This window comes from Pieris brassicae, chromosome 8, assembly GCF_905147105.1.
Source record: "Pieris brassicae chromosome 8, ilPieBrab1.1, whole genome shotgun sequence".
Taxonomy (NCBI): Eukaryota; Metazoa; Arthropoda; class Insecta; order Lepidoptera; family Pieridae; genus Pieris; species Pieris brassicae.
The window spans coordinates 12,121,123-12,141,614 of NC_059672.1; the positions used below are offsets into that span (position 1 = coordinate 12,121,123).

Below are 20,492 nucleotides of genomic sequence, written 5' to 3' on the forward strand. Positions count from 1 at the left end.
AATCTCATTCCAATTGAAAATTGGGTATAGACTCTAGACCCTTAGAGTTGCTAGAAATAACAACATGCAAGTTGCAACAAAAATGCCGCCATTTGTATTGTTTTGTCATTGAATTGATTGTAAATTTTTATAACAATTGTTGGTAATTTAATAAAATAAAATAAATAAAACTCTCTAAAACGTGATCACAACCGTTATTGGAATTAAAGGTAAGACTATATATACAATTCCAGTCTTATTTTCAACAAAACAGAAGGAAAGCAATGATACATTTTATCGATTTCTTTTCTACCGGTTATTAAAATGAGTATAGAGTTTTCCGAAATATGTACATTTAAAATCGCTGGCTCATATTTAATTTTAAAAACCAGGGTCATCTTTTTAACCAATGTGAAAAATAGACGTACATTATTTAACTTTAGAGGTTACGTAGGCCCTAGTGTCTTATTATTTACAATGCGCTATGTCAATTTAACAAAGCTTGGCAGATTACTTTACAAATAATAATTGTTGGTATTTTGTTAATTTTTTGCATAATACAAGAACTATATGACTTATTAATATTCATATGTTGTCAGTTCTCTTTTATATATTAAGCTACTTCAGCATAAGCTTTTTGCTCTAATATAACTGGTTGTGAGCCCATTTCTAACTGAAAGAGAAAATAAAATCTAAAATTTATCTCTCCTTTATTAATTTTTAATAACATTCAGAATAAGCTTTGTTGATCATAATCAAATGTTGAAGTTTTGAATCAGTCTCATTTGCAAGTTTTAAGATTAATATTATTTTGATAACACAATTGTCTGTCTCATTAAAGTAACCATTTAAAAACATGTACATCTATGTTAAACGCAATGCTCATATTTTAATATTAAGTGAACTTATAGGTTTATTTTGCTTAAGACTAGAACATCTGATAGCTTTAATTAACTTTGTTTCAGTAATTCTAATTATTGGCCTGTTATGATAACCCTTTCCTCATTTTAATATCTACTTCAATATAATTTGATATTTTTATATTATATCATAATAGCAAAACTCTTAACAGTGTACTCAGTTTCATTGATATAAATAAATATGAGTAAGTATGTATAATATATAAATTAAGGTCAGACAGTAAATAATTTATATGTATAATACACTATTTTAAAGAGACCATTAAAATATACATTTACTATATTCACTTACCAAGTGCACCAATGTGTGAAATAATTACAAGAAAGCTGAAGGTCCTAGTAACTGAGCCACATAAATTATTATTTTTAAAATTTACAACAATAAAATAATAGAGCACATTGATAATGTGTATATTTTTGTTCCCGACTATGACAATAAAATCATATTGTTATGAAATTAATATCTAAAGTATAAGTATCTTTAGAATGGTTGGCAATAACTTAGATAAAAATATTTGTTTAGATTTTAGATCAATAAATATAACACAAGAAAACCTAAGGAACGCTAAAATTAGTACTATTATAAACAAAACTGATATATTATTTCAAATTACAAACTTAAAATTGTAAACTAACCCCTATCAAATCATGAGTATTAACTTTTTTAAAGAATAACAAAGACTGATTGCGTGCATTGCGTCCTATTATAGCTTTTACGTTAGGTATATATCATTTAAAACAAGGCTGCATGCAATACACACCACATGGTCATTATGGTTTTGTGGTAGACACGGGAGCTTAATCGTCACCTTATTTCAATGGGGTGGTGGGTAGAAAAGCATCAATAGCCCCCATGAAATGTGGAACGTAATAATTATCTGTAGTGGTGGGACGGCCAGTGGTTACTTTCCCGCAGTAACCGTCAACAAACGGTTGCTAAGCTACTGTTCATGATATATGCATGAGGCTGGCATGAACTCTGGCGCTTTAATATGCGACTGAGGAAATTACTAGAGGCAAATATAAGTTGTCTCCTCGACTTTGCGATGGCGTGCGGCACGCCCAAGACTTCTCAAGCTTTTCCAATTATCCTCACGAAACGTCCAACGATTCTTACTATTCACGGCTATTTTTACCGTATAACCACCACCTCTTGTTCATAAGTGATGAGACAATCCGTTGTACGCCTGAAAGCATCATTTTGAATTCTTTTTGCCTTTATAGACTTGCACGCGAATGCTACTTGTTACTCAGTAGTAGGCACTTCGCGTAATTGCATGGGGTTCAATTTTCTTTAGGCGACAATATTATGTATCTTTATTACCATTTAAAAATAAATAAGTTTCTTTTTATAAAGCATTTATTTACTTATAATGGACACTGCAATTATTTATGATCATAACATTCTTGTGAAAGTCGGAGGGTCATCAATCATAAAATCAACTTTCATATTTCTAAACTAAATTATATAGGCTACAATGTAAAAAACACAATTTTTAGATTTTCTGGTTTTTCCGAAAGTAGATGGGGCGTGCCCTATTATGTATTTTAACATTGTAATCTTATTTACAATGTTAAGACTTCAATATGATGTTGTATGAAACGACCCTTCTCCAAACCGATGAAGCCGGTGGAGCGGCGCAAAGTTATGATCGATATATCATCAAATATTCAAACGGCGCCGACCCACGAGGAAATGTAATAGATAACTGTTTTCTGAAAGGTCGCTAGGCCAAACAGTATAAACTATATTAAATAAATGCTTTCAAAGGATAATTGTTATGTTATGCCTCCTTCAAAAGATGGAGTCATGAAGAGAAAATCTTGCAAGGAACAATTCTGTAACGTTTTATTGAGATACCAAAGACTTTAACTGAATAACTCCAAAAGATATCCAATTCAGTAGTTATACACAAAGATATAGATACAAAGCATGTCCTTAGTTAGCCTTAGTATATAGTGTTCTATAACGATCGGTAAAATAGTCAATTCATTTTGTAATTTTCGAATAAATAATTCCCTTTGGGGGAGACTTGTCACGAGACATCAATTCTCCTAGACGTTGGTAAACAAATTACAAGAATATTCAATTGGATAATAATTTAGATATTATTATATAGATATTAATAATTATTTTTTAATAGTCTGGAGGTATATAGGTATATAATAACGTTAATAGCTTAACGCGAGTCCTTAAAACACACTGTAATACCAAAAAATAACGGTTTAATCTTATAAAAGACCGTATTGAAAAGCCGACAACGCACTCGGTATCACTTAACATCAGATGAGCCTCCTGCCCGTTTGCCCCCTAAAATCTAATAATTCTAAAATTAATGCAAAATATTTTTTTACATATTAATTGTACTACCCCGTCAGCCTAACTGGTATTATAAATAATGGGGCAGAATATAATCACAACAATGGTAATAATAAACAAACAATCATTTACATAACTACGCTTTATACTTAATTTCCCTTTAAAATGATTATATACTTAGTCTTTATTCCAATTTTCTCTCCATAAAACCCAGTTCAGGAAATAAATGAAAAAAAAAATCGAATTAATCTTCGAGTTTTTCGTTTAGCAACATATTTTGCGATTATTTTTTTATTTACATAGATTCATTTACACGTGAGACTTCGGAGATTTTCAATTCTTGAAATTTAATTTGCATGAATTGAAAATCTTTAAAGAAATTGCATTTGCAAATGCTTATTAAAATAATGGTCTCGTACTGGTTGTTGATATTCTCACGGGCTATTGAATATTTTAATAGGTCGCCAAGAGTAAATTACAGACTACAGCTCGACTTTGACTCTAATAGATATGGCGAAGTTTTCAAAAGGATGTCCACCTTAATTGGGTCACCTCCGCATGATTGCTTTGTCAGCTGACGAATTCTCATGTTTATGTTGCAGTTGATCCACCTGCCGCGATCTCACACTAATATTAAAATCTCTCCATTCTAAATTCTGTACTAAGTAATTAATAGGTTGGTTTCATTATCTCGTATAAAAAGTTGTCCACTTATTTGTAAAGTTTAACGTATTTTTTGATACACTTTTGTTTGTTTTTTAATCTCGCTTTAAAGTGGTTTCTAGGTAGGCTTATCTTCTACAGAATATTTCTTATATTTAACGTCGTTAACGTTGGTTAAACGACGTTGTCCTGTCTTAACTATGAATATTGATTTCGAATTGGTATAGTTAACTAAAAATGCTTTATGATATAAGATATTCTTTGTTTGTTTTTCTGGCGCGTATATAACTATTTATAAGTATATTTAGGAGAACAGGCGAGACATAACTATTGAATGTAATTATTTTATATGCATTTTATCCATATAATAACTCCGATCGAAGCATTTGTTTGATATTCATTTTTCTTACATCCTCTTTGACGATATTAGCAGCACCTACTCTCAATGTTATGTAAACGCCATAAGGTTACATGAAAAACATTTGAATTCTAAAAGAACCTTCTCCTGACACTAACAAACACAATAGAAAAGTAGTTAGCGAAATCGGTCCAGCCGTTCACGCGTGATGCTGTGACCAAGGGAAATAGGGATTCATTTATATATATAGATTTGAGATTGACAGTGTATCAAAACTTAGATGTAGTGTCAAAAAGTATTTTTTTTTCACAAACAAAAATGGTTCATACACGATTGGTTATCGTTAATTCTATTGCGAGGCATTTGGCTGAAAATAGTGTCGTAAGTGATATTAAGTATTGAATGAGAAATTTAACCTACGATAGTCATTACGAATCTATAGTTTTGTTGGTGTCGCGTAACCTAGGCAACGATTGTCTTCATTCTACTATTAGCTATTGACAAATAGATATTTGTTTGTATATGTTTACATATTTAGTATGGCCAAACAAATAAATCGAGGTTGATGTATTTGATCGTAATGATTATTTGGCTGTATTGATTGCTGTGACAGCAAAAGTTTGAAAAGCAATTTGGGAGGACCATTACTAACGGTTTACCCAGAGGTATTTAGTATTCGTCTATGATTGTTGAGACGATAATAATCCAACGCGATACGCAGTTATTAAGATTAGTGCGTAATAATTGCAATTGAGAAAGTAATTTTGAATATTTCGAATACGTAACGGTTCAAACTAAAAAACAAGCAATTTTTTTAATACCGAAGATTTCAAAATTATGTCTGTATTTTCCGAAAGTTAGCTTTTCCATTTACTTTTCTGGTGCCTCCATTGCAAATAACCATCGGAGGTACAAGGTTCGATACTCAACTTAACAGTGTCAGTAACAATAACAGGCCGATCACATCATTTTAAAAAAGAGATCTTATGGGGTGAAGTTTAACGTACATCTCAGTATAATAAGGTGCTTGTTTGACAATAAAATGTTATGCAAACACCACATCTTTTATGCTTGCTGTGGGCAATTTGTTAGGTGAAATTTATAGGTACATCGGCTAACGACATTATTGCATGTTACACTTCCATACATTTCCATATTTACTTAATTTTTAATTGTTTAATTGAATTAGAACACCTCAGTTTCATTAGCGCTCTTATCTTTGGTAATGCGTGGTTAAAAAATGTTATTGTTTGAATTATTAAAACGGGATATTTGGTTGAATTAATGGTGACTATTTTGAATAATGAATATTCAAGGACGATCATAATACCTACACTAATTAATAATACAGAAAATCAATAGAATTTATTAAAGTAACGATCTTTTCTTTTATTTTCAAATAATGGTTTAAATATCTTAAAGTTCATCGTTTATTGATTAAGGATAAATAATTCAAAGGTATCTTTATATCGATGTGTACATTCTAAATAATGTTGTGTGTTTACGTTATGTATTAATAGGATATAAATGTTAGTTTAAAGGTCACAAAGTGGACCAAACCATTCAAATTTAATTCAAAGTAACATCTTTTATGAATATTTCAAAGGACTGTGCTAAGAACCATTTTAATGGAATACACAGACGCGGCCGAACGAGGGTCTTGTTTGTTGTCTCAGTAAGTCGCCATTTCCGGGGCACAATGAGAGGCAGGGTTATCGACAGAGTACCGCGCATGTGCAACACTGGCGCCCTAAAGTCTCGCGAGGCCCTATTAACGCCCGTGCGGAGCCCGACCGGTGTCAGTTCACTCGTAGACAACCACCTAATCTAACGCTCTTAAAACTTACGCGAATCCTTATAATGTTCGTAATAGAGATGAGGGCTCGTAGACTAATATTTTCTTTTTTCTAGGTTCACGTTTGGGGCGTAATTGTTGGTGAGTTAATATCTTTGTCCTATTAATTGCTGGTCCATCAAGCTTACTATGAAGTACGATTTATCCCTCACCCGCCTATATAAGAAATGGTAGCAGGTGAGACAGCTGTTAGTGACATTTGGAGCGCTGTTTTTTACGTTACATTTTTTTACGCGGTCCCTGGGTACCTCTTTGTGAAGCTAACACCTGCCTGCCTTATACACATATGCTTTATCTTTGTGACTTCCAAATCACTAGTTTGATAAGCTGCACAATATGTATTTTACCTTATTTTAACTAAAGCATTTTAGGATTTACTTTAAAAATACTTTATACGGCTCTGTTGTTTTTGCAATTATTTTACTGTTTACTGATTCTATGTCGGACACAATTCGATTTCTACTTTATTTAAATCAAAATCTTCATATTTAAAAATTTCTAATAGACGTTCTTTAGGTTTGAGATATTAAAAAAAATATGATGAGATATTAGCTATATAGTTTGAGAATCAATGTATTGCATTTAATAGTGCAAACGTAAAGTGTTAGTGTCAATGATCTTGTTCACCTGCCATTCTGAATGTAGAATTAGCATTTTAGGGTAGCAACTCGAGATAATGCACCTATGACTTTGCTGGGGTATTTTAATTGAATACATTAAGATTAAATTAAAAAGATGGCAATGAAATTAAATACGGGCTAAAAGATTTATGGAATTTTTATTTTCGGTGAAACAATAGAAATTGGATTGGAGGGACAGAATATTTTACGATAAGGAAAAGTGATTGGTGTAACAGGCCCAAGGATGTGTCTATCCCATTGGTAGTCGCTTCGTATGTGTGTAGCTTTGACAAAAGCTTGTCGTCTTTGGCTTTGTCGTGATGTACGTGTAGAAAAATAAGTAATAAAGTTGAATAATGAACTAAATCTTGAAGCAATTTTGATTTTGATCTTTAATAACGTTACACAAATGGAATTTAAGTCATTAATTATCAGGTAATTATTACATTATGAAATTAAACATAGGAACATAGTATCAAAACATTTACACTAAGACTCTTAATGAGCGTTATCTTAGTTTATTAGTATTGTAGGACATTAAGTCAACATCATAATCATAATATCGTACGAAATCATAATATTAATATATAGGCTAGATTGTAATTCCTGTATCGTTCCTTTGTGAACTTTATTGTAGATTTTTTTTTTAAGTTAGCTTCTATGAATTCTGAGAAATAGGCATAATTCTGAGCTGCAGAATGCGATTTATACGACTCTTATCAAGGCATTCAGAAATTTATCGCTTCGCAATATATTTTCACGACAGTTTTTCGAATACATTTGAAAACTAAGCTCACTTTAGAATTTATATAAGAATAATTGTATTTACTTATATGTAGTTCACATACGGCAAACTTTAATAAAAAATATTTTTTTTATGATTATCTATTGATATAATTGTATTCCAGTGGCGTTACCACGCTCTAGTTTTGACCTTACATGACCAATGATCAAAAAAACATTTATTTGATCATTTTCCCAGCTAGCTTTCTGTGCCTGACAAATTGTTTAATTATATTAAACAATTATGGTGAATATGTATATATATATATAGGTCCTGACGACCTGTTCTAAGACCACACAGGCTTCCAAAACACAACTCAAACTCAAAAATGAAATAAAGTACTTAGGTGTGATTCTGGACAGTAAACAGCTCTGGAACAAACACCTAGAACACAAACTGAGCAAAGCAACGATCGCCTTCTATCAATGCAAAAAGATGCTAGGCGTGAAATGGGGCTTATCGCCTAAAATAACATTATGGCTATACACTGCCATAATCAGGCCAATGCTGACCTATGGAGCCCTGGTTTGGTGGCCAAGATCTAAACTTCAAACGGCGATCACGAAACTGGGACGCTTCCAAAGGCTTGCCTTGTCCGCTGCTAGCGGTTGTATGAGAACAACTCCGACCGCAGCAATGGAGATAGCCCTGCAAATCTTACCTCTAGACCTACACATACAGCAGGAGGCAGCACTAGCGGCCATCAGGCTTATGGTATTGGACCTATGGGGAAAAAACCACTACAGTTCACACACAGTGATTCTCAACAGGGCAATAGAGTACCAACCTCTTATAGCTGCGCCATGTGACAGAATCACTAATCAATTAATATTCAACAAGAAAGATCTTATACAACTGAGAGAAGAGGAGCAGGATCAGTCGCCCCTGAATGAGCTACGTATATACACTGATGGTTCAAAAACAGGGTGTGGCTCAGGCGCTGGTATTTTCTCCTTTGATCTCAACATCAACATACACCTACCTCTGGGCACACAAAGCACAATCTTCCAATGTGAATGTGTCGCTCTAACCGAATCAGCCAGAGCCGTACAGCGGATGGGAGTCAATGACTTTTACATTAAGCTCATATCGGACAGTGCATCCGTGCTGATGGCGCTCGGTAACGAAAACACAAACAGCAAATTAATACTGGAGTGTCACGAAGCACTGGAGGCAATAGCTCTAATAAATAGAGTTACCTTACAGTGGATTAAGGGACACAGTGGCTCTCTCGGCAACGATGCAGCCGACGAGCTTGCGAGAAGAGGCTTTGGTATGATGCCTGCTGGCCCGCATCCGCTCCTCCCCTTGCCCTTCTCGCTAGTTCGAACCTGGATTCGCCAGAGATCCACTGTACTCCAGAATGAACGATGGTCGCGAAGTGTAGATTGCAAACAGTCCAAAATGGCTCTGCCGGCTGTGAACCCGCAACTTACTAAGCGACTTCTAAACCTGAACAGAATCAATCTCAAAACAATGATAGGGACAATCACGGGCCATTGTCTCCTTAACAAACATCTGTGGCTAATCAACATACAAAAATCCTCGGAACAGTGAGGTCGCTCCGCGAAGCCTGTGAAGTGCCCGGGAGACTTCTGTGCTTCTGGAAGGAGTTGGGCTGGCTAAATTAGCCAGGGCTTCTACGCACAACGGACCGACTACGCGTCTAAGTGCGGAAATTGAGTCCACCCTACCTTATAGGTCCTGACGATATTTGTCTTCACCGTAAAACTTAGTATTAATTGCGCATATAAACAGCATTATCCACATTTTAACCACTAGGCCAACACAGCTCTCAGTACCACACCTACACAGAAAGAACTCTAGAAGAAACTGTAAAATGCGTCTACATTTTACCCAACAATTACGTGTGCGCTCCAATTCTTGTTATGTAATTAAATAACAGCTGGTAACAGTTGGCTTTTTGATGTTCGATTGAAATGAATTTTTATCAAATTCATTAGGTTAAAAGAAAATCAAGATGAAACGTGAGGCGTATGGAGATGACGGCCCTATGCAGAAACGTCACCGGCATACTGATGAGGAAATCACCTTCCTTATACCTAGTAAGGTAAAGAAACATAAAGATATTTAAATTAAACACAAGCGGGTTTAGGCAAAGATTTGGTATAAAAACAATATTAATGTTTTGCGTAAGTACTTCGTAACTGGTCGACGAGAACTGTAATGTAATTTTATATATCTACCGAGCTTTGAAGCTCAAAAATCGATATTACTAAAGTTCTTTGATTAACACAAATCTTAATTATAAATTCGATAAGTAAATTTCAATTCCGAAGTTGTTTTAATTCAGGAATTTCGTAAATTAAAAAATAATCGTAAGTAATCTGTTGTGAGCTGTCTTTTGCTAAATTTCCTTCAAATCTCCAATCAACTTCAAAGAGATTTGTAGTCTTATGGGTTTGTTATATGAAATATCTAATTTAACAGGTGGCAGGCTCAATAATTGGGAAAGGGGGATCGAACATATCAAAGCTCAGAAGTCAGGTCAGTATTAAAATAAACATAGAAGGTTTGTGTCACACATTTTAAGTTATTGTAGTTATATCGGTTTGAGGTATTTCTATACTTGATTCATTGAGCAATAGACTACTTATAGTATTTTTAGGTGTATAGTATTTTAGTAATACAGGACTCATGATTAATCACCTGCATTAGTTATTCCATACAAATATCTAATTATCTACTCTTGCCTCTTTAATACTTGTCTTTGCATAGCTATAAATTATTATGAAGAGTATTGGTCCCATCGGGACCTGGAACAAGAAAGCGGCTGGTCCATACAGAATAATCCCCCGGCAGCCAGTTACAGGTCTTTACTGCCCCTGAGAAGCTCATGTAGTAGCGCGATGCTCTACGCGCCTCCACCCCTGTCTATCACCGTACACCATTGTATGAACTTCAGAGCATTTAACACTGTTTTCGTCCTCACTCCAACCGAAAGCCAGTCTTACCCAATTCAGTTACATCTATGAGATACAGTGGCATCAAGGTCTTAGACAATTGATGGTGTGCGGTGGTATGATGGAAGCGCGTGGGGCGCCGCTACAACGCTCTTGGTTGTCGGTCCCGCCCCGCCGGACGCCGCCGAACCCGCACTCGCCGCCCCGCCACGCAGTTTAAAGCCTCTATAACAGTCCCAGATTGCCTCGGCCCCGAACGGTAAATCCCCAAACTACTCTCAAATTGGATCTTTTTAACGTCAACAGTCAGGTGTTTAGGCGCTTTACTCCTGTTTCCTTATCACCACCTCACTGGAAGCACCACCTTTCCCCCTTTCGAGACCGAAGTGTCGAAATTGTCCCAGAACGGACGATCCTTGATCGACATCCCATCGTCCTATAGAACCACGGATGCTACGATTGCCACGCTTCATTATGTCCAAAATTGAATCCCCTGACCGTTGATACGTATTTCTTAGACTCCATAATTATTGTGCTGTCTTTTATCTGAATGAGCGCTTGGAATGCTTGCTACAATGTTTTTCGTCTTTCAGCGTACTGACAATAACGGCGGCGGATATGGATCTCATTATGGATATCGTGAAGGAGATCTTGCCGAATTTGGCTGATGTAAGTTTTGTTGTAATATTTATTTGGTGGAAATTAATGGCCAAGGTAACGGGGTACCGAAATTAAAATTTAATCTTACAGACATATACAAAATTTAATTAAAAATGAATAGATAGTAAACTACAAAAAAGTTTGGTCCCAGTGGCAGTTTTCCTACTGGCTGGCAGGATTTCCTCGCTCTATTGCGATACTTTATCGTTGGTTCGTTCGTACGTTCTTTCTATAGGTACTAACTACTAGTAGGCGCTAAGTTATATCTGTCTCTACTCCAAAGGGAACAAATATTGAATAGGTATTTTGTAATAAAATTTTGCTATTAATTTGTTTCACCAAAGGGCAATTAATAGCAAAATTTTATTAATTTTAATTATACAATGTAACTTTAAATTGGCGCAAGTGCTGTAAAAATAAACAAGCGAATATAATAAAAAATAATTGTTATTATACCCTTTTCCCATTTGCATGTACCATTAATGTCTACCTAGGTGACTCATAAGCACATCGTAACTATTGAATTTCATTCCTAGAATCAAAGAGGAAATGGCGATGAACTCGATATTCGTCTGCTCATCCACCAGAGTCGAGCTGGGTGTGTCATCGGCAAAGCTGGATCTAAAATAAAGGAGTTACGTGAGGTGAGTTTGAATGACTTAAGAATGTATTCGACATTTTCAGGAAAATTCTATTTCGTAGAGTTTGTTAAGGAGAACGGAAATCCCGTCTCGTACGTATTTCCTGTAGGTATCTTGCCGCTTAGATTTAAAGAACATCATCATCAAGGTATCTAAGTTTAAAAAAATTAAAACGAATTTTACCAAAGCTAGTAGAAGAAGTATGGTTCTTGGAAGATTACACAAATTTTCCAGAAGTGCTGGAGTATGTGGCCTTCTAAAACCATTTTTCACTATTTCTGTTTGGTTTAAATGCGAATTCGTAAAGCTTCTACGATAATCATATAAACCCGTTCGTAAACAACGATTCCACATTGAGCTTTCTTTTCTAATTAGCTATTATAATATCTAAAGTGAAAATATGATAATTCTTATCGAAAGTAATTAAAAGTGTATAGCAGATGTCTTAGCGATCATCTGCCATTCTTGGCTCGACTCGCGAGTAATCATGAGTAGATTTTTTACTGGAATTTCGGCCGGCACTCAATTCCGTGAGCTTAGGGCGTAGGGTTGTCAAAAATTAATTAAATTCAGGTCTATATAATTGTGAAACAATCATGATTTAAAATATCAATGTTGTACTTCTACCACTGTATTATAGATGGAAGGTTACTTTAGCAGTCTCCTCGTAAATTAAATTTTAACAAAATATAATCTATATAACATATCTAATTCATCGAAAACTAAGAAACATAAATCATTATTCTGAAAAATACAAAGGAAATAACCTAATAGATATTTATAAATTCTATACAATAGTATAGCTGTTATGTTTTTCTAAAATAAAATCAAGGAAAGAAATACGTGAAATATATACACTTTGTTTACATTATCTAATGGTCTTGTACATTTTTTGTGCTATTATTAGGCAACCCTATTGATCACCGGTGTGCTGTCAGATGAAGGGCAGATGTCGTTGCAGCTGCCGCCTGTATCCCGTCTTATCTGTACCATGTTTTAGATTTACCTACATTTTATTGAAATTTCCGAACATCATAATAGGTGTATTAGAAATTTAGATGCTAAATGCTATAATTATTGCTTGCTTGTAATTGGATATGTAGTCGTGATTTAATACGTGACCTTAAAACCTCTTTTTATAAATAGTACTATTTTTTCGGAAATCTGAGTAGTTTAAGCCTGCAATTGGACTGATTAAGTTTCTATGAATCTTCAATCATCGGCTTTGGTTTACCTATATGGTAGGAATTGACAATATCATATTTTGGTTATGTGTGTGAATTGGTCAACATATAGCGGAAACATTGTGCAGTACGTTTCATTGTGTATGATCAATATCCTATTGTGCACGCGACTTAATCAAGTTTAAAAGCCCGGCCAATTTGTCATCGTGTCTACGTAAACAGTATTAAAGCTTGCCACACACTTTGGCACTTTGTATTTTCACCATTTTTGTTCAGCTTTGTACTACATATGTTCACGATTCGTTGCTATCATAAGAGGTTTCAACACTAAAGATCATCTTTCCTATATTGTATATGTTTATATTTGTCGGTCAAGGGAATTATGTTTCTTAAATCGAAATTACGTAATAATCACATACAACACATACAGTGGTGGATAATTGGTCTAATGAGAAATAACTCAACAGCTAAGAACATAACAAGAAATAATGCGTACCTATACATATATCTTCTAAAAATTAGGGGTAGTTCCGGTATGGACATTATGTCCTCATTAAAAAATACTAAATAAATAGTTTTCCTTAAAATTCTTTAAACATTATCTTCTTTGATTTGTTTTGTAGAATTTTATAGACTTAACTTAAGAAACATAAAGTTTCTTACGCTGAAGTAAGCGAGCCTGTCAAGGGTGTTGGTGAAGATACAGCCTAATAATGCACGTTTCGATCACTTACTGCCGCTATACGTTTAAAACTTTCACATGGACTTTAGAACTTCACCATCTCTATCAGCCACAGACAATGTTTCATAACTTCACTTGAGCGAGTTAGTAAATGCTTGCGGTCTCATACTTAGTGCAAAAATGTTTGATTGGTTGTCCGATTGGTACATCGTTTATTTTTTAATTCCCCAATAAGGGCGCGGGAGCAGCCCCCGCGAACTTCGTTCCGCCTTTATATATTATTTTACATAGCCTACATTTTAGTAGCTACATACATGGAACATTTTGCTATGCTACCCCATAGAGACTAATTTTGCAGAATAAAAATATCAAGTACTAAATTTTCTCTATAAATAGATAAAAATATTCGAACTTGTGCAGCCGTTTAATATTCTGTGATCCATTATCATTTATATAGATTTTTCCCACACATATATGGATTAACAAAGACATTTTTTTTTCAGCTGCGTTTATGTGAGAGGTTAGAATATTAGTGGATATTTTATGTTTACAATTAATTCGTCTCGGAATGTTGTATTGTTTGATTGCTTTGTAAATGGCATATAAATAGTATTTCATTCCCAAAACATGAACAATTTACGTTGGACCGTTTCGAAAAATCACCGGATGAATGGTTTTCTTGCAATTTTTAAAGTTTTTGTATCGATCAGCTGTTTTTATTATTCTTTTACCTTTCCAGGTATAAAGTATATGAAACTTGCCGACCTTGATTCTTTGTCGTAATTTTCGTTACATAACGTATTTTCGTACTTTTTCACGTGTATAACAGCCTATTTTATTTTCTAAGGTGTACTTACGTGGCAAATTTTTGACACTTTCCGTCCATAAGTTACAATTTTTATATGTCTAGATTGTAGGTCGAGCTGATATCGTTAGTATTACTTGTTGAAAATTCTCTTGAATTAGAACTCGGTGGGTACGATATGTTAAAAATCTTTTAAACGCTTAATCAGATGACTTATTCTCGTCTGTGAGCGTTAGTAATCATAGTAAAAATATTAAGTGTGTTATAAGATGGCGTGGTAGGACGCGTGCGCATGGGCAGCTGTCACGGCAGGTGATGACGCAGCCGCGCCGGAAGGCCGCACAAAAACCGCTCGCACACCTGGCCAACGCCTACCTACTTGCACAATGCTTAGACCTTCCCTCACATTTCATTCAAATACGCATCCCGTACAAATTTTTTCAGGTAAATTGTTCTTAACTCCGTAATCAAAAAAAAATATCGCGTCATTGTTACCTCATTCGAGAAAAATAGTATTAATAAATTAATTATTCATAATTGCTTCGCGCCAAACGTCTAAAATCATATTACTCAATAGCGTCTACGTTGTTAGGTACCTCTACATAGTCTACAATATAAATATGACTAACGTCTTGATGCGTCAAGTGTTTTACCCTAATCCGTTAAGGGTGTTAACTGGTAGTTCGTGGCAAATTGTTTTAATGTGGTCACGCAGTCACCTTTCGAGGTTTCGTATGTAAGTGCGGAACATACTTTTAGGTATTTCAATTGATCGATACTGTGCCATATACTTGGTGCAAATTATGTAATAAGGCTTCATTAATTGTTCAAATTATGAACTTTAACTTCGGTAAGGAGTGATTGTGTCAGAAGGGTGGGAACACGTGTTAGTGAGGGGTTTCTATCCGGAGGAAGTACCGGCGCCGAGGTCGAGTTACCGCGGCGCACGTGACGTTTTGTTCCCTCCCTCACATCCTAGATCCAAGCTTTTTTATAAAAGAACGGATGTGAAAAACAATTAGTATTGGAATTAAGGCTGCGTTGATAGTCGCTATGACCAAGTTTCAATAAAATAAATTATTATCCCTGCCATAACATAGTATGACACCGCCTGCATAGTACTATTTTTGATGAAGCAATTTACTAACAGACAGAAATAACAGTGTAATATGTCTACCAATTCCCTTGTATACCGTTTTCGAGTTGGCTCAATTCCAAACTGGGTTGCGCTAAAAAATATACATTAAATTGACATGTAATAACAATGACATTTGTCGCAAGCTGTAATTTGAGCAATGCATATGTTGTCCAGTAATTATAGCCGTGGTGACAATGGCAATTACCTGCGGGACACGCGAGCTTCCGTTTCCGATCGGATCGCGCGTTACTACGGCTTCGTACCATCCTACCCCATACATATCGACCCAAAACGTACCATTCTTTTGTCTCCGCTGGCTAGATGCCATTAGATACTTAGCCCTAGCTATTGATCTCCAAATGAGTTCACATGAAATCTTGATGTTGCCATAAGCTGCCTCATAAATCATAACATTATCAAATAATAAAGAATCGGCTTTCGTGATATAATTTCAAGCTTTATCCTAAAAAAATTATCGTGACTAAACTTATTACTTTAGTAATTAGATTTTGTTCTTAACGGAAAAGAGAAACAGAAATTGTTTATTTAGTCTTCAAAGAAAAGCAACCTGAGCTTCACAAAGCTTAACTAGTCTTTGTTGCAAATAAAGTTTCATAAACAGTTCAAGTAGTCGTTAGAGCGTAGGCGTGGCGCGTGCGGGAGCCCTACAAGTGCACCTTTCCGCGGGGAGGGGTAGTCAGGTGTTGCACGAAGCGAAGCACCCTGCCTCAATCCTCATTCCGTACTCAGCCGTCTGCCAAGATGGTCGTGTCTTCTTGTAGGTCTTGTGTTACGAGCGAAAGTCAAGTTGCGCGAGTGCTGGTTATAAAATCAAACGTGATTTTGATTAAATTAGGTTGGTGATTTTTTATATCGAAGTATTAGGCGAGTGTGTGTTATCTAGTGTTTGTGCGTGACATGGGTGGCCCACGTGCGGCGGTCGATCTCAACGCGCGTGCGCCCTGCGACAGGAAAACGTCACTCGACAATTAAAATAGTGGAAAATCAGGAAAAACATCAATCAATGTGACGATTTGATTTAGGTCACCGATAAAATGATATAAGGTCTGTTTGACTCGAAACATTAACCGGTTTAGACAAAGCCTGGTAGGACTAAATTATTTATTCAAGCCCCAGAGCTTAGTCCGAAGTTTTAAATTCATATTTATATCCAACATAAATTGTCTATAAAAATAGTGTCTTAAATTTTCTCTTAACTTTACTCTGTTAATTAAATAAATAATTAACATGAAATGAATAATCATATGAGGCAAATATTAAAAAATAAATTTTCGCCTTATTAGCCGTGGCAGAAATAGTGTATGGCATAAGAAAGCAGCAGGTCGTAACCTAAATTGAATAGATTGTATAAAGGGGTGATCATTTCAATTCTCATGGGTATATAGGTTAATAATTTTAATTTTGAATAAAGGGTTGGCCCCCTTTCGGGAACACCTTGTCTAGCCGACCTTCGTGTGAAGTCTTAAGACGCTTCTCTAGGATCTATGAAAATAATAATTTACTAAAACAATTCTCCTGCTTTTTATATTGCGCGCATATTAATATGACACCGTGTAAATAACCCTTTTCATTTTCTCGACTCCTAGAATCGCCTTTCAATATACGTATAATATTGTGGTGTTAAACTTTTGTATTTCAATATGAACATTGCCTCGATAGAGTAGGTACGGTACACGAGTACCAATACGAGTAATAATTTAGTTTCACTAAATTATTAAACTTTCCGGGTCTTGAATGTTTAAAAACTCGTCTTATTTTATATACTGTTATACATAACTATAACATTATGTATAACAGTATATTCATACTGTTCTTATTGTATAGAAAACTGGTGCACGTCTGAAGATATTCTCTAGTCCAGCGCCGCAAAGCACAGAGCGTGTAGTACAGCTCGTTGGGACAAGTGAAGCCATCGCGGCTGGCATTCGTGAAGTGCTTGAACTTATACGACAGGTGAGATTATCTATAACCGTTGTCGACTTTGTTCGTTTTACATTTCATTCCTTTATCTATCTTTAGGCGCATTGAAAATCATTTCATTTGTTCTTAGTTGGGTTTGTGCGTTTGCATTTCCCTATTTCACTTATCTGTCTTTAGTCTTCCTAGGTGATCAGCTTTTCGTGCCTTTTAATCGGAAACAAATATAAACTAGCCAAGAATTGAATCTAGAATTTCAGGTTATACGTATAATGTGTTACTAATTAAGCATAACAGTGTTTATATGCTAAACAAGAAACAAATACTGAATTTGTAATATTCCAGGGACTTGATACCGGAAAAATAAGAATTTTATTTAATTTACAAGGCAACATGAAACTTGGAACTTAATTTTCGGATACAAATTCCAGGTCCCCATTCGAGGTGCTGTACAGAACTACGATCCTCACAATTATGATGATTTCTATGCGGAAGAATACGGAGGTTTCGGAAACGGGCAGGATAATGGTCGGGGCCCTCCAAGCCGCGGGCCGCCTTCGCGTGGCCCCCGCATGCCCCCTGGTAACAGAGGCCCTCCGCCCCGTGGACCCCCAATGTCCCGAAACGGACCTCCACAGAGACCTTTCAATGACGGATCAGGGCCTCGTGGAAATTTCGGTCCGCCGCGGGGAAATTTCAGTGGTGGAAGTGGCTTTAACAGAGGAAGTCCTAACTTTGGAAATAACAACAGCCAACAAGAGACCACCACACAAGTGACAATACCTAAAGATGTGAGTTGATTATATTGTATGATTTTATAACCATTTTAATGATAATAAATAGAAATAAAAGCTTAATTTTTTGTTGTTTAAAAATTGCTTTTACTTGCAAAATTCTCTAAAATAAAATTGCATATTGTCGTAATTTTAATTGGAAGTTAAACCCGGCTCTGAAGAATATGATTATTGTGCATGTTCAAAAGCATATCCTCAGTAGTAATATTATGAACTAAGAAATTAATTTATTTTCCAATTTTAGCTGGCCGGTGCGATAATCGGCAAGGCGGGTTCGCGTATACGTAAAATACGTGCGGACAGTGGCGCCTCCATCGAGATAGCGGAGCCTTTGCCTGGCGCCTCTGACCGCGTTATCACTATTAGTGGTACACCGCATCGCATACAGATGGCGCAGTACTTACTGCAACAGAGGTATATATTATTTTTTTATAGTTTAATATGCAGTGGTATCGAAATCCTGGGAACAAAATGCGGACTGTCATCATTTTCACACGCGTTTAAGTTTAAATTAATATTACGTTAATTATACATAACAAAAAAGTGTAAAAAGCTATTTCATTTTATAACATATCATTTTAGTATATAAAAAATTATGAGGTCGTAATTATTTGCCTATGTACAAAATATGCTTTGGAAGAGATTTTAATTATTTTGGACCAGTTATTAAAAGTTGTGTACGGAAATCATAATTAGCATGTGTATAATAAAGGTTAAAACGGAGGAATACACACAAAAATAAGCCTTTATGCCTTATTGCATGGCAGAAAAAATATTGTTCATACAAGGGTGGGTCTAGTTGGCATCACCTCCAATCATGTTTTATCTATTTAAGAAATTATTCAATTTGTAATATGTCCACATCCAAGACTTATCTTATGTAGGCCCTTGTTCATACAACTGATGGCATTACAGCAAGCTTACTTATATAAGCATTCATATTTTTCTGTAACAAGAAGGAACAAGGACAAAATCTATTACATATTCATGTTTGTGTAAATTAAATTAAGTTGTCAGTAGACCTATATTAAATTACTAAAAATGCCATTAGAAATTAGTAGTAAAGATTATAATGAATGACATTTAATTAACTTATCTAAATTAACCGGCTTTGTTTTATAATAGAATGTTCCAAGAATTTCCCGATTTGGCTCCAAACAAAACTAAGATTAAGTAAATGTACAGCTTGAATATATCCACATAATGGTTAAGGTAAAACATATTGAAACATTTTAAGTAGTTTGAGGGTATTTTGTGACTCTGGTTTGTAGTATATTTGTAATGGGTACCTTTAATTTAGTATTCTTAAAGTTAAATTTTATAACATTTTAACTAGGATGGGCACTTTTTAAATATGTTTTATGTGTAAAAGAATCTATGTAATGCAACATTTTTCTAAATAACATTGTTTTTAGGTTGTGATCGTCATTAACAGGAACGCCACATATTGTATGGAAGACTAGTGATTTTGTTGTTTGATATTATATAACAAGGAATCACAAGTCTCCTTACAATGCGTGGGCAAACTCATCGAAGAAGATCGCACGACATGTAACATTCATCTTTAATAACTTTTATCTTCTAGGTTTCATCAGTGTTTTGTTTCTTTCTTGTTTTACTTTAGTTTTTTCTTTTCTTTTTGATTATCTAAAATATAAGGGGTTGCAATGTTTTGCTTAAAAGCAATTAATTTTTTCACCTTTTTAATTATTTAAATCAACAAGATTAATTGTATTATTTTATACTTTTAGCACTCAATAAGTCATAATCTATTTTTTCAGTGTCCATGAAAGCAACCCAACTCTGGGAGGCCGCGGTGGGAATTATTGATTTCATAATGGTGCCTTAACTGGCAACTATGAGGCTCATTCTGTACCTATTCTAAATATTTTACATAGATCATAGATTCTTCATTGTATGAAGTCTTAAAATATTGCTACGGGTTGTAATGTTCTTATAAATTTTTATAATGTTGAGCATTAATCACAATTTTTTACATACTGTGTCAACATGCAAAAGATTGATTTATAATTCTAGCAATAACATCAATTGTTAGAGTAATATAGAAGTATAATAAATTTATTTTGTAAAATTTGTTTTATTTCCTTATTTTTATTTGTCAACACAACACAATATTTTTAGACATAGTTTTAATCAAAACAGATCAAAATTAATTCTAAATGTCAGAAGTAGGCATATGAATGATTTAATTCACATTATTTTGATT

The 20,492-nt window shown here is 34.8% G+C and overlaps 1 protein-coding gene across 4 annotated transcripts; it reads left to right on the top strand.

The window, feature by feature from the left end:
• The first annotated feature begins 66 nt into the window (after positions 1-66).
• On the top strand, positions 67-20,328 carry LOC123713443 (heterogeneous nuclear ribonucleoprotein K). 4 transcript variants are annotated; one of them, XM_045667109.1, is made up of 12 exons: positions 67-209; positions 6,152-6,176; positions 9,464-9,570; positions 9,951-10,007; positions 10,639-10,682; positions 11,017-11,092; positions 11,620-11,727; positions 17,379-17,507; positions 17,903-18,262; positions 18,510-18,679; positions 19,391-19,477; positions 20,047-20,328. In XM_045667109.1, the coding sequence occupies exons 3-11, from the start codon at positions 9,481-9,483 to the stop codon at positions 19,440-19,442; spliced, it is 1,086 nt and encodes a 361-aa protein (XP_045523065.1). In that variant the 5' UTR covers positions 67-209; positions 6,152-6,176; positions 9,464-9,480; the 3' UTR covers positions 19,443-19,477; positions 20,047-20,328. The 4 variants fall into 4 exon arrangements, with proteins under 4 accessions (XP_045523065.1, XP_045523067.1, XP_045523066.1 ...); XM_045667111.1 differs by lacking the exon at positions 19,391-19,477 and having other exon boundaries at positions 68-209; XM_045667110.1 differs by lacking the exon at positions 6,152-6,176 and having other exon boundaries at positions 77-209.
• Positions 20,329-20,492: the final 164 nt, after the last annotated feature.

Bases quoted from the DNA above. Each gene is read 5' to 3' on its own strand.
- LOC123713443 (XM_045667109.1), top strand. From the start codon at position 9,481: ATGAAACGTGAGGCGTATGGAGATGACGGCCCTATGCAGAAACGTCAC. The intron at 9,571-9,950 runs GTAAAGAAACAT...CTAATTTAACAG, and splicing joins CCTTCCTTATACCTAGTAAG to GTGGCAGGCTCAATAATTGG. The intron at 17,508-17,902 runs GTGAGATTATCT...TACAAATTCCAG, and splicing joins TGCTTGAACTTATACGACAG to GTCCCCATTCGAGGTGCTGT.